This window comes from Piliocolobus tephrosceles, chromosome 13, assembly GCF_002776525.5.
Source record: "Piliocolobus tephrosceles isolate RC106 chromosome 13, ASM277652v3, whole genome shotgun sequence".
NCBI classification, from domain to species: domain Eukaryota; kingdom Metazoa; phylum Chordata; class Mammalia; order Primates; family Cercopithecidae; genus Piliocolobus; species Piliocolobus tephrosceles.
Window position 1 is genome coordinate 28,860,798 of NC_045446.1, and position 14,739 is coordinate 28,875,536.

Sequence of the window (14,739 nt, forward strand, 5' to 3'; positions counted from 1 at the left end):
AAAATTGAAGTTTATAAATATACATTTGGAAGTCAAGAACAGGTTTCCCCAAGAGATTCAGAAGCATATTAACTGTGAAGGAGAAAAGCTTGCCGGCTTTCAGCAATTTGTGTGAAGAATGACATAGAGCCAGAAGAATGTGGCCCGAGAAAGAACCACAGATGTACCTACCCCCTTGCTGGCTCCCAGTGGAAGGGAGTGGAGCTGAGCCAGACCTGAGGCAGAACATGATTGCTCATTGTGTAGGTGAACAGCCGGGATTCATTAGGGCTGGAGACTTCCATGAAGGGACCAGTTATAGCAGGCTCCAGTGGAAGGGCCCTTTGTCTTTTCCACAGTCCTGCCCTTCTCCATCTCTGGCCTTGGCTGACTTGAACTTGGTGTTTTGCACAGCTGATGGAAACCAAACTTAATTACCAGAAGTCTGGGATGCCTCTTATAGGTTTGCAGACCAGTTCCACCTCTGCCCTCTTTCCTCTGGCTTTCCCAGTGTGTGGTTGCTTCTTAGCTGCTGATCTGCACAAGCGATAGATAGCTGGGAGATTGAGGGAACTGTAAGAATTCACAAAGACAGTCTCCTCTCTGTTTCTCCCTGTGGATTCACATGCAACCAGCCTCCCTGGTGGTACTGAAAAAGGTACAGGTATTGTTAGAGTGCCTCATCCTTTCGTGTGAAAATTAGTGGGTATTATGACTTGTAATTAAATGGGTGGCCTGACTCTATCTATTACAGCCAATTTTTTTTATTCCTGATGATGATTATTAGTAGATAATTCTTAATTCCAGGTATCATGCCCTACCTCCCAGCACGCCACTTTGTCTTTTTCATACACAGCCTTTCTTGTGATTTATTCTCCCCTGAAGCAAGCAGTGGTAGGAGATGAGGGCAGAGGGGGAGATAAGCATCACAGAAATAGCTAACATTTACTGAGATCTTAGTATATTTTAGGCACTGTTTTGAGCTCCTTACTCTAGCCCTATGGGGACAGGTACTGTTCTTCAGACTTAACAGATGAGGAAACCAAGGCCATCATAGGTGAAATAATATGTCCAGGTGTATGCAGGTAGCAAGTGGTCCATCTGCTTTCAACATTAGTCAGTATGGCCCAGAGCAAGTGCTCTTAAGTCAGAAATACTTTTTTAAAGGTGAGGAGGAGGTGAGAGGGCCCTCCAAATGTCCACTGTGCAGTTTATAGCCTAGACTCAACGACTGTATATATTCACAAAATCACTTTCCCCAAATCTCAGAAATATTTGGTCCATTTTTCAATTTCAACTTATGAAGATTAGTGATTCTAAAAAAGTTGCAAGTTTGCAAATGAGAAGGCTATGGCTCCCTCTTATTCAAAAGCATGCATGCAAAAATTTGCATATGATTTTGAAAGATTCAAAGTCCCTCAAAAAACCCTATCTCAACCAGGAGCTTCTAGATTAAGAACCCTTGATTTAGAACAATACTAAACTCTATCAATATGAAAATAGAATTGACCATAATGGGGACAGAAAGGTAAACTTGTGTAGAAACTAGAAATTTGTGTAGTGCTGAATGTCCTCGGTAAACTACTGACTTTTCTGTATCGTAGTAACAGTTCTCCTCTTTCTCTCCAGCCCTGGGATTATTGTGCAGTTCAACAAGGTAATATCTGATTACTGCTTTGACTTCTCCAGAAAAATACATCCTCCACCTTTGCAGAGCATCTTTTTGAGAGTTTCTTTCCAGGTTCCTCAGCTCTAGGAAATTTACAAACCCAAATTACTGACAACAAACTGGCAAATCAACTCTTGAAGGGGATTCCAGAAACAGAATAAGGGCCTCTGTTTCCAGACCCCGGAAACCTAGAGAACTAAAGACCTACTACCAGGGACTTCCTTAGCAAGTAGCCAAACAGGTTTGTTGGGAAGGAAAAATAATCTTTCTTCGCTACCCATCTTAGATTCCTTGGCTGGGGCCCTGTAAATTAGAATGACAAACAAACAAACAGAAAAACAACAAAAAAACAGATTAACAAGAGAAAAACAAACAAAAGTTTATTAACTTGTGCATGGTGCTTACACGTGGAGGTACCTAGTGAGGAGTAACTCAAAGGGATGGTTAGAATTTGGGTTTATATTGCATTTTTAGAAAGAACAATAAATTCACAGAGAAGTGGCAAAAACGAAACAGGCCTTTGAGCTTCTACGGGTAGCAAATTATGGGAAGATAAATAAGTGGGGGTACTAATGGGACATAAGACTACTTAGTAAGTTTTGCTATGTAGATTCCTCTGGGCTGATAAGGGTCTAGGGTTGTCTCCAGTGATTAACTTCTGTCCGTCCTGGTAGAGAGAGGAGGTGGAGACCTCTTCTTGTATCTACTTCTTCTTAACTGCTTTCAGCTCAAAATAATCCTTATGCCAAAGGGGCATATTTGGGGGTGGTATATACTGCTACCCTTCAGGTTCCTCACCTAGAGCCCCATCCTGTCAGGGGGATGCAATTCATGTAGGGATGAGGCTGCTTGGTATTGACTCAGGAAGGTGTGTGTGGTGGGGGTTGGGAGATGGGGACCCGGGAGATGAAAGGAAAAAGGAAGTGGTGCTGTCAGCTGGAGTTGAAACAGACGCCCGAGAGGCTCTTATGCCTACAGTTATTTGGAAACTAAGTCATCTTCTTCCCCCTCCCATCACCAAAGGACCAGTATTGGTTGGCCAGCAACAAGGTGAACTTCCCTTCTTCTAACCTCTGCCTTCTACCTCTTAGGTATATGCTGCCCTCTGGTATTCTGCTCCTGTTTAAGGCTACTCTTGGTGCTTATCTTAAACTGATTTCACCTCAGTATGGAAGTTGAGTGTAGGAAGAAGACTCATACTATGGGATGTTCTTGGGGGCAGTCTCAGGACAGATAATAGAGATAATGATTAATATTTATTGTGCACTTAGTATGTGGTAGGCTCTGTGCTATGGGCCTTACATGCATAATCTTATTAAATTCTTCCAATGATCTACAAAGTAGGTTTGATTATTCTTTCCATTTTACAGATGTGAAGACTGAGTTTCAGAGAGTTACTTAACTTGCTTAAGGTCACACAGCCAGTAAGTGGTGAATCAACAATTAGAACACAGGCCTGCTGAGTTCTTGCTTCCAGTCACTTTACTGCAATAGGCCCCCAGAAGCAGGGCTGGAGTTCAGAAATTCTTTCTAGTAGAGCACCTGTGTCAGGGCTCCTGACCTTCTGATCTGTCCTGAGCCTTACAGATTCTATTCCTCAGGTTTCTCCCCTTATCTTTTCCCTTCCACTTCCATTTATTAATCCTCACTCCAGGCCTTCATCAATAGTCCAGGGTGACTTCTCTTCCTGAGACGTTGCTTTGAGCTCAGCACCCCCTACTCCTAAACCACCAGGGCTCCCCAATATCTAGAAAATAAAATTAAAACTTTTATTAGAGGTAACTGTCCCCAAGATTCAATTATCTCCACCTGGTCCTTCCCATGACACATGGGGATAATGGGAGCCACAAGTCAAGATGAGGTTTGGGTGGGGACACAGCCAAGCCCTTTCAAATGGTTAAATATAATTCTGCATATGCAGCATGCTAAGAAGCTCTATAGCCTAGTGGCTAAGACTACAGCCTGTGGACCTAAGCTGCCTGGGTTCAAACTCTGGCTCTGCCCTTCAATAACTGTGTGGCCTTGGATGAGTTATTGAATCCTCAATGGTTCTGTTTCTCTAATTGTAAAATACAGAGGCCAGGTTTATTGTGGCGAATAGTTGAGTTAATACATGTAAGGTACCTGGCACGGAGAAGTTGATAAAAAAATGTAACCTATTATCTTATAAAACATCCTTCTTCCTCCTTCGAGATGTCACTTGCTATCTTGTACCTAAACTGAGCCCTCTCGGTGGAGGCAGTGAGGGTTCTTATGTCTTCTTCTCCATCCCTGCCTGTTTGCTGAATTCACCATGGATCACAGGAAGAGGAAAACTTTTTCCAGTAGCCTACAGTTGCAATAGATAAGCTTTCCAAACTGTAATCACCTGGAGCAAACGGAGAGGAAAGGAGATAAACGAGGGGTGTTGAGTGCGGAGTAGAGGAAGGCTCCCTTTCTCCTCCCATCACCAACTCCTCTTTCTCTTTAGGCCAGGCTTTTAATCAGGCTCCCCGTGTGCAGTCAGAGCGGGCACAGCCAGCTCCTGTCTCAGCCTCCCGTAGGAAGACCTCCCGGCCTCACCTGAGCTTCCCGCAGCCCTGTGTACCTTCGCTCCCACCCAGGGTCCTGCGGCCCCTCCTCCCAGCATCCAACACTGGGAGCCCACCTGGACCTGGGCTGGCTTCCCTGCCCTGCAGCTTCCTTCGCAGCCGCCGTCCCCGGTTTCCAGGAATGGCCACACCTCCTGGGGCCCCGCAAGGGTTAAGGCAGCAGAGAGGAGAGGTTTGGGTTGACGTCGCTCTGGCTGAAGGTGGTTCCCCTCAGATGAAGATGGGAGAGCCTGGCGAGCTGAAACCCGAGCTCCTGCTCAGCTGGGGCTCGGGGAGGTCCCTGTAAAAGCCGCCTGCCCCCGGCGTCCCTGGGTCCCTCCTCTCCCTCCCCAGCAGACGCTCGGGCACCAGCCGCGGCAAGGATGGAGCTGGGTTGCTGGACGCAGTTGGGGCTCACTTTTCTTCAGCTCCTTCTCATCTCGTCTTTGCCAAGAGGTACTGTGAGTAGCGTCTGGGACACCCTAGGAGGGAGCATTTTCCTCCTGGGATCTGCCTGGGAGCAGGACTGGGAGTCTCAGGAGGTGTGGTGTGTGTGTGTTTGGGGTGGGGGGCTTGGAAGGGGGTGCTTTTCCAGTGATAATCTCGGGGACTTGGCTGGTGGTGCTGGAGCTCCTGTGGCCCTCCCTGAGACTGTGACATGGTTTTGTCATCCCAAATCGTGGGCCTGAACTGTCTCAGGAAAGGGGACCAGCTCCTATTTTATTTGCTCTTTTTAGCATTTTAAAAGTACCAAATTGCCTTAGGGAATCAATTCTGAGTTGCCCGCTCTGACTTGCAAAAGCTAAGTTTCCCTTGGAAAGGGCTCCCTCAGAGGTGAGCAGGAAAGAAAGAGAGGGAAAGAAAAAGAAAGAAAAGGAAAGAGAGAGAGAAGGAAGAAGGAAGGAGAGAGAGAGAGAGAAAGAGAGAGAGAGAGAAAGAAAAAGAAAGAAAGAAAGATAGACAGAAAAAAGAAAAGAAAAGAAAGAAAGAGCAAGCAGGGCTTGCTTGGTGTTCTGGTGAGTGTTGCTTCATGAAATCCTACAGCCATACCCCTTCAGAGCATATCCAAGCACAGGAGATTGACTCACTCAGCATATGTAGACATACTCCCTTTCTGATGAGAGTGAGAAAGAAGAAAAAAGCCAAGGTTAAAAGTGCAGATTGGGGATGCACAGGGTTTGTTTTGAAGGAGCTCTGGCTTCTTTGGTTTTCATATGTCATTTTCTAAGCCACAATCCCCAGGTCAAATGGGCTTCTGGGGACAAATGAGGCTGGTACATGACATGGAGATCCAGCTAACGGCAGAAGCGAGGGAATGGCAGGCTTGTCTTCTAACAGCCCGCTTGCTGGCAGGCAGGGAAATGGGAACGTCATAGGAACATCTGTCCTTCTATAGCCCAGGGGTAAGGTGAGACCTCATGAGGTAAGGGCAGGCTGAGATGTACAGATATGACCAAATGGGGCAGCTCTGAATAGGGGCAGGCTGTGTGTGAGCCTTCGCTGCTTCCCTTCTGTGCTGGTTATCTGTCACCTGAACTCTACCTGAGAGCTGGGTGCTCTGCGGCGGCAAGTAGCTGGCAAATGCCTGAGAATGAAACAGGCCAGGTGGGGTGGGGAGGATGCTAAATGCAATAGCCTGTATAGAAGGGAAACTCAGCCATGGGCACATCCCTTCATGATCAGCAAAAAACTGAGATACACAAACCCCCCTGCCCTTCATTTTGGTCAAACTTTCCATCTACCTAGAGCCTGCCTGCCCAGGTAGGATGTTCCTTAATGATTTACAATAGAGATGGTGAGTGTTTCATTTGAATTTTGCCTCCATGGTGTCTGGAGCAGCCCAAAGACAATAATAAAGGAAGAAGGAGCCCTTCCTAAGGGCTGGCAATCCTTACACCAAGGGTAAGTGGGTGACTTTGCATTAAGGCACATCCCTACTTCATGTTCGCCTTTGGGCATGGTGTCAGTGGACCAGCTCCAGAGGACCTGGTTCTTCTCAGAGTGCCAGGGCACAGTGGATTCGATTCCTCAGGGTTACATCAGTGTTCCCCTGCTTCCTTTTTTATTACATGGCAGGTGAGGCTCTTCAAAGTCACAAAAGTTTTAAAAAAATAAAAATAAAAACACCTGAGCTTCCTCTTTTTCCTAGCCCAGAATCTGAAAAATCCATTTATTTCTGACCCGAGAACCTCTTTTACCTTTGGCTGTGAAAAAGCTTCAGGGAGGATGCACAGTTTGTTGGTGGCTAAACTGCTGCCTGAACCAGAGTGCAGCTTCATGTATTTAGCGAGGATATTTTAGTTGTTGAATGTTTTACTCACATTTCGAGGGAAGACAGAGGAATCGCGTGGAGAAGGAAAATATTTCTTCAAGCAGTGAAGGGAGTCCACTCCCTGCTGGGATGCTGAATCTGGCCCCAGTCGAGAAAAACTTGGAAGCATATTTCCTCTAATTAACTTTTCTAAAAAGAGTATTTGCTGAATTATAAACATCCACGGGGATGGTACTGGAGAGCGTTGTTGCTCACCAGCATGTGATACATGTTGGGAGGATGAGAATCCAAACATGAGGCCAAGTGATAACCCAACATAAACAGAAGAGAGGGAGAAGCCCAAACTCCACTGACTTCACCAAATTGCAGTAGCTCTGCCAGTGTGATTCTGCCGAAGAGGAAAACCTCATTTAAAATATGGGACTCTTGGGAATGAAAACTTAATCTGGAGAACTTCATAAGTGTTGCTTCCAACAGACACTAACTTGTGGGGAATGAACATAAATGCAACCAGGGAAGATAATTTGAAGTGCAGATATTCAGTGGGCAGGAAAAACCAGCTAAGAAAGGAAACGTGGAAAGAAAGCAACGGAGGCGTGTCAAGAAAAATTAGATGTTAGATTACACTGGGATGTGTTGGCAAATTCCCAGGAGAAAGCTAGGAAAATTGGGCCTTCTTGGCAGGGGTGGATTTTTATGGGGATCATGAAGAGGGTGTTCCCCTAATATATACTCTGAGAGCTCCTGGCATCCCCAACAGGAAAATAATTTAATGATGGGATCATGGAGTTTAGGAGCTGAGAATGACTTTAGAGATTATTTTAGTATGAGTCCCTCAATTCAGAGGACGAAGAGATTAAACATCAAGCAAACACTTAGTGAACATTTATTAATGTGTCCAGTCTTTGAGCCAAAGGCTTTATGTGCATTAATTCTCAGACCACCCTGAAATGGCATTGCTATTATTATCCCTGTTTTACAGATGAGGTTCAGAGAGGTTCTGTGATACACACAGGTTTAAGGATACACAGGCATGGTACCCCCAAAAATTGAACATAGAATTACCATTTGATCTAGCAATTCAATTTCTGGGTATATACACAAAAGAATTGAAAGCAGGGACTTGATTAGATATTTTTACATCAACGTTCATAGCAGCATTATTCCCAATAGCCAAAAGATGGAAACAACCCAAATGTCCATTGGTAAACAGGATGCAGTTTACACCTACAATGGAATATTATTCAGCCTTAAAAATAAAGGGTCTTCTGATACATGCTATAACACAGATGAACTTTAAGACCTTATGCTAAGTGAAAGAAGCCAGACACAAAAAGACGAATGTTCTGTGATTCCACTTACGTGAGGTACTTAGAACAGTCAAAGTCATGTAGACAGAAAGTGGGATGGTAATTGGGGGGGCCAGGAGAAGGTGGGATGGGAGTTATTATTTGATGGGTACAGAGTTTCAATGTGGAGTAGTGAAAAGTTCTGGAGATAGATGGTGGTGATGGTTGCACAATAGTATGAATGTATTTATGCCACTGAACCATGCACTTAAAAACGATTTGAGGCCGGGCTTGGTGGCTCATGCCTATAATCCCAGCACTTTGGGAGGCCAAGGCAGGTGGGTGAGGTCAGGAGATCAAGACCATCCTGGCTAACACAGTGTGAAACCCTATCTCTACTAAAAATACAAAAAATTAGCTGGGCGTGGTGGTGGGCGCTTGTAGTCCCAGCTACTCGGGAGGCTGAGGCAGGAGAATGGCATGAACCTGGGAGGTGGAGCTTGCAGTGAGCCGAGATCGCACCACTGCTCTCCAGCCTGGGCAACAGAGTGAGACTCTGTCTCAAACAAACAAAAAACCCAACCAACCAACCAAACAAAAAAACTATTTGAAAGGTAATTTTTTGTTATATGTATTTTTCCACAATAAATAAATAAATGACTACACTAGCAGATTAGTGGAGCCCAGGGTGAGCTCAGGCTGTCTAGTTTCTGAACCCAAGTTCTCCCGTTACCTGGAGGACTTACATTCACACATCCAGCATATGGACTGATTATGCTGACGGACATCTAACTTTGTTAAGGTTTCAGGCCGCACATGAAGCAGGGAAGAGAGAGCCCTTGCCAGCTCCTGTTTTAGTGGCATTATTGCTGCGTCTTGGCTGGCTGTGGCAAAGAGGGAGACTATGCTGATAGACCACAAACTGGTGGCCTTTGGAGCCAAAAGACCTGCAGAAGGTATTTAGTAGGACCTAAGTGCTTCAGAGTGTTTTGAACCTGAATGTCTTGAGTTAGGCTGGATCCTCTCTAGGGTCTGACACCCTACCTCTCAACCCGTATGTTTGATACCTGCTAATCCCTACTAGCATTTGAAGTTCTGACCTCCCATTTCTGAGAGGGATGGGACAGGAAGAGGGAATAGAGGGAGAAGGTGGAAGGCTGGATGGTGAATGGAGGGAAACAAGGGAGTTAAGCTGCTGAGGACTAATTGGCCAACAGGATTTTTCAGAGCATCTAGTACATCAGACTTTATCAGTGTCTAACATATTTTAATCTGTATATTTCATGGAACATAATCTTACCTATCTCTGTGACCTCTAACTCATTGGTAAAATGTTTTACTTTCATAAATGCCCTTGAGCATGAGCTTTCAGTGGGAAACTGAAGACAGGGCTGGGTGTTATATCTGGGTCAATTACCTGTGAACAAAGTACCTTAGACATGGGAGCCCAGAAGCAGAGGTGACCTAGAGTGTGTAAGTCCCTCAGGAATATGCAGAAGTCTTGGGGAGGGCTTTAGAATGCCACTGGCAGGGACCATGGGTTTGACTTAATATTATCCACATCTGGGTTATACTGGCTAGACAGAAATGGCCAAGATAATGGTGCCTGGGACCTAATGACAGGTCTTAAGTCTGAAAATTATTTCCATCTGCCCCACTGGGGTGGCCAATCCTGATGCAAAATAAAACTTCTCTACCTGCCTCCCCTGAGATCAGATCTAGAAGCTGCAGTTGATTTGGGGTGTAAGCAAATTGAGAAAAGTGTCATTTCCATGATAAATGAGGGAAGGTTGTGCCCTATTCCCCCCTCATGGGGGAGGAGCTGTCCTCCTCACTTTGTGGATATTTGAAAGTAACAAGAGCCCAGCCTCCCTCCCCTCTTATTTTAAAGACAAGGGAAATGCAATGTTTACATTTTCCAGTTCCTGAATTCCAGGGCAGAGAACCCAGAGGCCAGCTGGAAAACTGAAAGCTACCAGATCAGTGGCAGAAACTCTATTAGATTCCAAGCCTGGTCTATGTTTAAGGAATTCTGTGTGTCAGTCATCTCAACACCTGGGCGAGAGAGCTTTAGATTAAAATGAAGAGAAATAAGTAAAAAATTCAGGACACACCAGACCTCATACCTATACACAGAACCACTCAAGGAAGGCAGAGAATTGGAGTTGGCTGGAGATACTCCTCTCTGAATCAGTGTGACTGCTACCCCCTACTCAACTCTACCCCTTTTTCTTGGTTGTAATTGTCTGTGAGACAGACTCAGAGCCCATGTGGGATGAGTGGAGTAAGTAGGAGTTGCACATCAGGGCATCTTTACCCTTGATGATAGAATCATCGATGGGGGAAACACCTTTGAGGAGGCTTCCATCCTAGCATACCTAAGGAAATGAATCCCAAATTTGGTTATCCAAATAATTTATTGAGTTTGTGGTAAACACTAGGCACTCCCCTATATGCTTTTTATATATTTACTTAATCCTCACCACAAACCTAGGAGGTAAGTACTATTGTTGTTTGCCCCACTTCACATACAAAGGAGCTTAGGCAAAGGATTTCAGTACCTGCCCGGGTCATATAACTGGATATCCGTGTTTTTGAATCCAGTCTGACTCCATAAGTCATGCCCTGAAATACGACACACCACCACCACAGTAAGCAGTAGGTCCAACGGTGGCAGATCTGCTGGCTATATTTTGGCCAAATGATAAAAAATCATGGTGTTAGTAAAGGAGTCTGATTATCCCTGGAACATCCCATGTGCCCAGATTGGCCTGCGTCAAGTCATGTGCTCACCTCTGTGGAGTGGATGCAGGAAAAAACAGAGGCATCAGCAGCCCCAGTAGCACCACATGGAACTCAAGAGGAGCTGTTCCCTAGAGGAAACAGGGGTGCCAGGCAGACCGAAAGTCCAACCAGTTTCTGGGATAGTTGTCCACGATGTCATGTACCTTGCCCTCTGTAGATATGAGAGGTGAGAATTTCTTTGTCCCATGGTAAATTTTTATCATCCAAATCACATGTCTGTTTGCAGAGGAACAGAATTGCGAAAGAGACCATTTACTTCCAGCGTGGCCCTGACATTGTGTACGTCTGCTCCTTTATGGATGTGTTCTGTGTAAACTCTTAAACTATGGGATGGGAGGAGCAGACCTGGAATGGATAAGGGGGAGCACTTTTCTCCCTTCTTTTTTGGCAAAACATAGTTGATGAATATTGCAGGGGATGGAGACTCAATCCCTTTTACTCTAATCCTAAGATGGGTTTTAACCAATTCATCTCAACTTTGAATGAGGATCTACTATCTACCAGATACCAATGTCCTGGATCTTATATCAGCTATTTAAGGAAGTGGCCCCCCTGGCTGAGCAGCTATGAAGACGACTATTTCTGTCACTCTTCTGTCTCTGGTGTTGGATAAATGCCTTTATTTCTGCAGTCTGGGTCTTTATCATCGCCTTCTCTGAAGTTCTGGCTGTCTCAGAGGGTTGAATTAGTGGTTTGGCAGCAAGTATCCCTGTAAGTAGAAGTCTGGTCAGTTGACTTGATGATTGGAAAACCAGGCTGTTGCTGCCAGATCAGAGTGAGGAACACATTTAGCTAACTTTAGCTCGGGGGAGACACAGCAGTTGTCCTCACGCACTGAATTTATGGTGGGTTGAAAAAAATTCCAGCTGGCTTAATGAAAAACCACTGGATGGAGAGGGGATGTTGGGTTGGTTTGCTTGAAATCAAATGAATTGTTTGATGATTCCAAGAAACTAAAGCATCAATGTTTTTCAAATCCAGTTGTACTTCTATTTACTTTATAATTCCACTGGATGGTATAAGGGAACAAGATAAAATGAGGCCCTGTGGTCAAACAACTTGAGGTGATCAGTTAATTCTCTGATCACCTCAAGTTGTTTGACCACAGAGCCTCTTTTTGTCTTTTTTCCTCACACTATACAGCAGAATTAGTGCTCCATGGAATACGGTTTGGAAAACTCTGATCTCTTGTCCGTAAGGCATAAGACATGGAATAATATCTCACCATTAAAGAGGAAAGAGTAAGAAGGGAATTTGAAAGTCTAAGAAACATGGGCTTCCCTTTAGCCTTTTGCATCCACCATAGGATCCCTCCTTAGAAGTTAACGAGAATGATGGAGAACACCTGAAATGTCCTAGGACACGGTGCCTGGGCTTAGCTTCTACCTGGTATCATCTACTCCTATAATTTCCAACCTACCTTTGCTTACTTGGATACAAGCAGAAGGGAGGACATGGCTGGTGGTAAAAAATCCTTGTGACAACACTTTTTGTTCTGGCTTTTTGCCTCCCAGGGGGTTAACTGCCTGCTTCTCAATGGTGTTCAGCCTCCCTTTTGGGCAAGCCTGATTCTCTGGCCAATCCACTGGTAGAATACAATGGGTAAGTATCTCAAGCCCTCATGGAAATGAGATACAAATTGTAGTCAACAAAAATATTCACTAATGGATCCAGTGGATTCCTCTTTCTGTACAATAGAGACTCTGAAAAGTCACAGCAAGAGAAGATTCTAACATCAGTCTGTGTCACAAATAGCCTTTGCGCTGGGAATCACACATGCTCCCATGTCCATATTCATGTATTTATTCAGTAATCCTTATCAAGCCCCTATCAGGTGCCAGTCATGGTTATAGGTGTTGGGGATATCAAGATGAATAGGACAAAGTCCTTTTTCTGAAGGCACTTGCAATCTACTGAGATAACTTATGGTTCAACTTGGCATTTACCAAAGTGGGTTTCAGGAAATGCTAATCCTGGGAGATATTCAGCAAAAGTAAACAGAATCCAGGATGTTATGATGAAATAAGTCTGGGGGATTTGGAGATTATAGATTCTGCAGAGTCCTGCAGTAAAGAAAGCTATAATTCATTTTTACAATGAAACATTTCACAAAGTTGTTTGGCCACAGAGCCTCTTTTTGTCTTTTTACCTTATACCATCCAATGGAGTTAGTACTTCATGAAATACAGTTTGGAAAACTCTGATCTCTTGCCCATAAGGCACAAAACATGGAAGAATATCTCACCATTACAGAAGAAAGGGTAAGAAGGGACTTTGAAAGTCTAAGAATCATGGGCCTCTCTTCAGACTTTTGCTGATGTATGGGTAGGAAGTCTGATGTCCTCATCACTTAATATTTGCTGAGATGTTGAAAGGGCTATGGAGATGATGGCACATCCATGTTCCTATAAGAAAGGTTCTCGCCAGCACTAATCGATTTGGGCTGTGGAGAAAACTCATTTCCTGTATTCCAGGTGCTTGTAGTAATGTGAGTGGTCTGGGATGACTTGGCAAACTGAGGTGTGAATCTCATTTATTAGCACGCCTGATGATGTGGCAGTCTGGGGGAGTGAGAAGAGCTGTGACTTGACTTCCCAGCTAGATGTATCATGTCAGATACAGTTATCATCAGTCTACAGAGAATATTTGCGCATCCTTCTAATCCCTGGGACATTGAATCTAGGGTCTAATCACTCCCCTCCCCCGCCTCTTTTTTCCCCTCCCCTCCCCCAGGGGCTTCTTCAATCCCTTGCGATTATTTGTTTGAGCTGCCCCCTGCACTGTCACTGTTTCTACCTGATTGATATTTTATTAGATCACCATCGACTACCTAACATTTGACTACAATGTAAAGTAAGAATTGTGGTCCAATTTGTGGTCAAAATTACTCCTGTATTTGCCAGTTCTGATAGAGCCCAGTCACTGTGACCCTGATTTGCACAACCTGAAAGTGGTCTGTCTGTTTACCCTGGGGCTGTATCCCATGGAGACAGCATACGAGTTTGAGCTGTTCGTTGACCCCTTGTTTGTTGTTTGTGGGACCTACTTTATTCCTGCCTTTGCTAAATATTGTTCTTGTTGTCACGCAACACAGTTTTTCCCTTGGCCCTAGCATTGTGTGCCTTCTCTCTCTGCCCAGACTTGTTTCAGACAGGATGACTGCAGTGACAATGGATGAGGAATGAAACCAGATGCTCCTTTAAAGGGCATCTTGCCTAGGTGGATTTTGGGAAGCTATAATCTTCTCAGCCCCCACTGAATATATACCGAATTCATCTTTGATACAGATTTCTTGAAGTGGATATACGCTTACATGTGCATGCACACAGAATAATAAAAGTAGGCATAAGAGGTGCATATTTCTGTGTGTGTATGTATGTATGTGCACATGCATGGGGTATAAGGCATTGTGGTTTGAAACACTGATCAGGGTTTGAATCCTGGCTCTGTCATTTATGGCTAGTTTTATTCAGCAAGTTACTTCCCCTCACTGATGTGGCCCTATCACCTTCCAATCTGCAGACTGAGGATAATTGTGTCTATATCATAGGTTGACTGCAGGTATTAAATGAGATAATCCATTTAGCATACTTAGCGTAGTGCCTGGCAAAATGGGAAGACTTGAGAAATTAAAGTTGTCACATACTCTTCCCCTTCCTTCTCATACTGTTCCCACTAACGCAAGTTTCACAAGGAATTGAGAAGGAATGATACTGGGTGTTTTCATCTATAGTTTGATGAAACTTATATGATCCTCTTGAAGCTCCCTTTTTCAGGCCAAAGTCCCATTCTACTCATCTGTGACTCTGTCAGAGAGAGAGAGAAAAAAAGAATCCCAAAAGACTTGTCATACATCTATCTGTTGACACTTGCTCTCTCTCCTTGGTTTTAATATGCATCCACCTTCCAGCCTTAGGAGAAATGCCTTTCACATGCCATGGCTTCATTTCTCTGTGTTTGAAATAGGGCTGGTGGGTGGCAGGTTCTTGTAGGCACATGAGGGATAATATCTTATAGAACAGGTGGTTCTGGGCTAATGATGTTCCACTCCAAACACTGAGGCCCCCTTAAAAGTCTGCAGATGAGGCGTTGCTCATGACCATCCACCTGCTATAATTCAAGTTTAGAGCCAGCCAGGAATCCTCAGGCAAAAAG

At 44.5% G+C, this 14,739-nt stretch overlaps 1 protein-coding gene across 4 annotated transcripts in view; it reads left to right on the forward strand.

Annotated features, from left to right (window-relative positions):
- Positions 1–260: 260 nt before the first annotated feature.
- Positions 261–14,739, forward strand: part of PAMR1 (peptidase domain containing associated with muscle regeneration 1) — a 104,826-nt gene continuing 90,347 nt past the window's right edge. For 2 of the 4 annotated variants that reach the window (XM_023185540.2, XM_023185542.2), the window contains exon 1: positions 4,158–4,674. In XM_023185540.2, the coding sequence (XP_023041308.1) occupies positions 4,602–4,674 (73 nt within the window). In that variant the 5' untranslated portion in view covers positions 4,158–4,601. Of the gene's footprint in view, positions 638–1,608; positions 1,637–4,157; positions 4,675–14,739 lie in introns of those variants that run through there. The other 2 variants (XM_023185541.2, XM_023185539.3) reach the window with 2 other exon arrangements.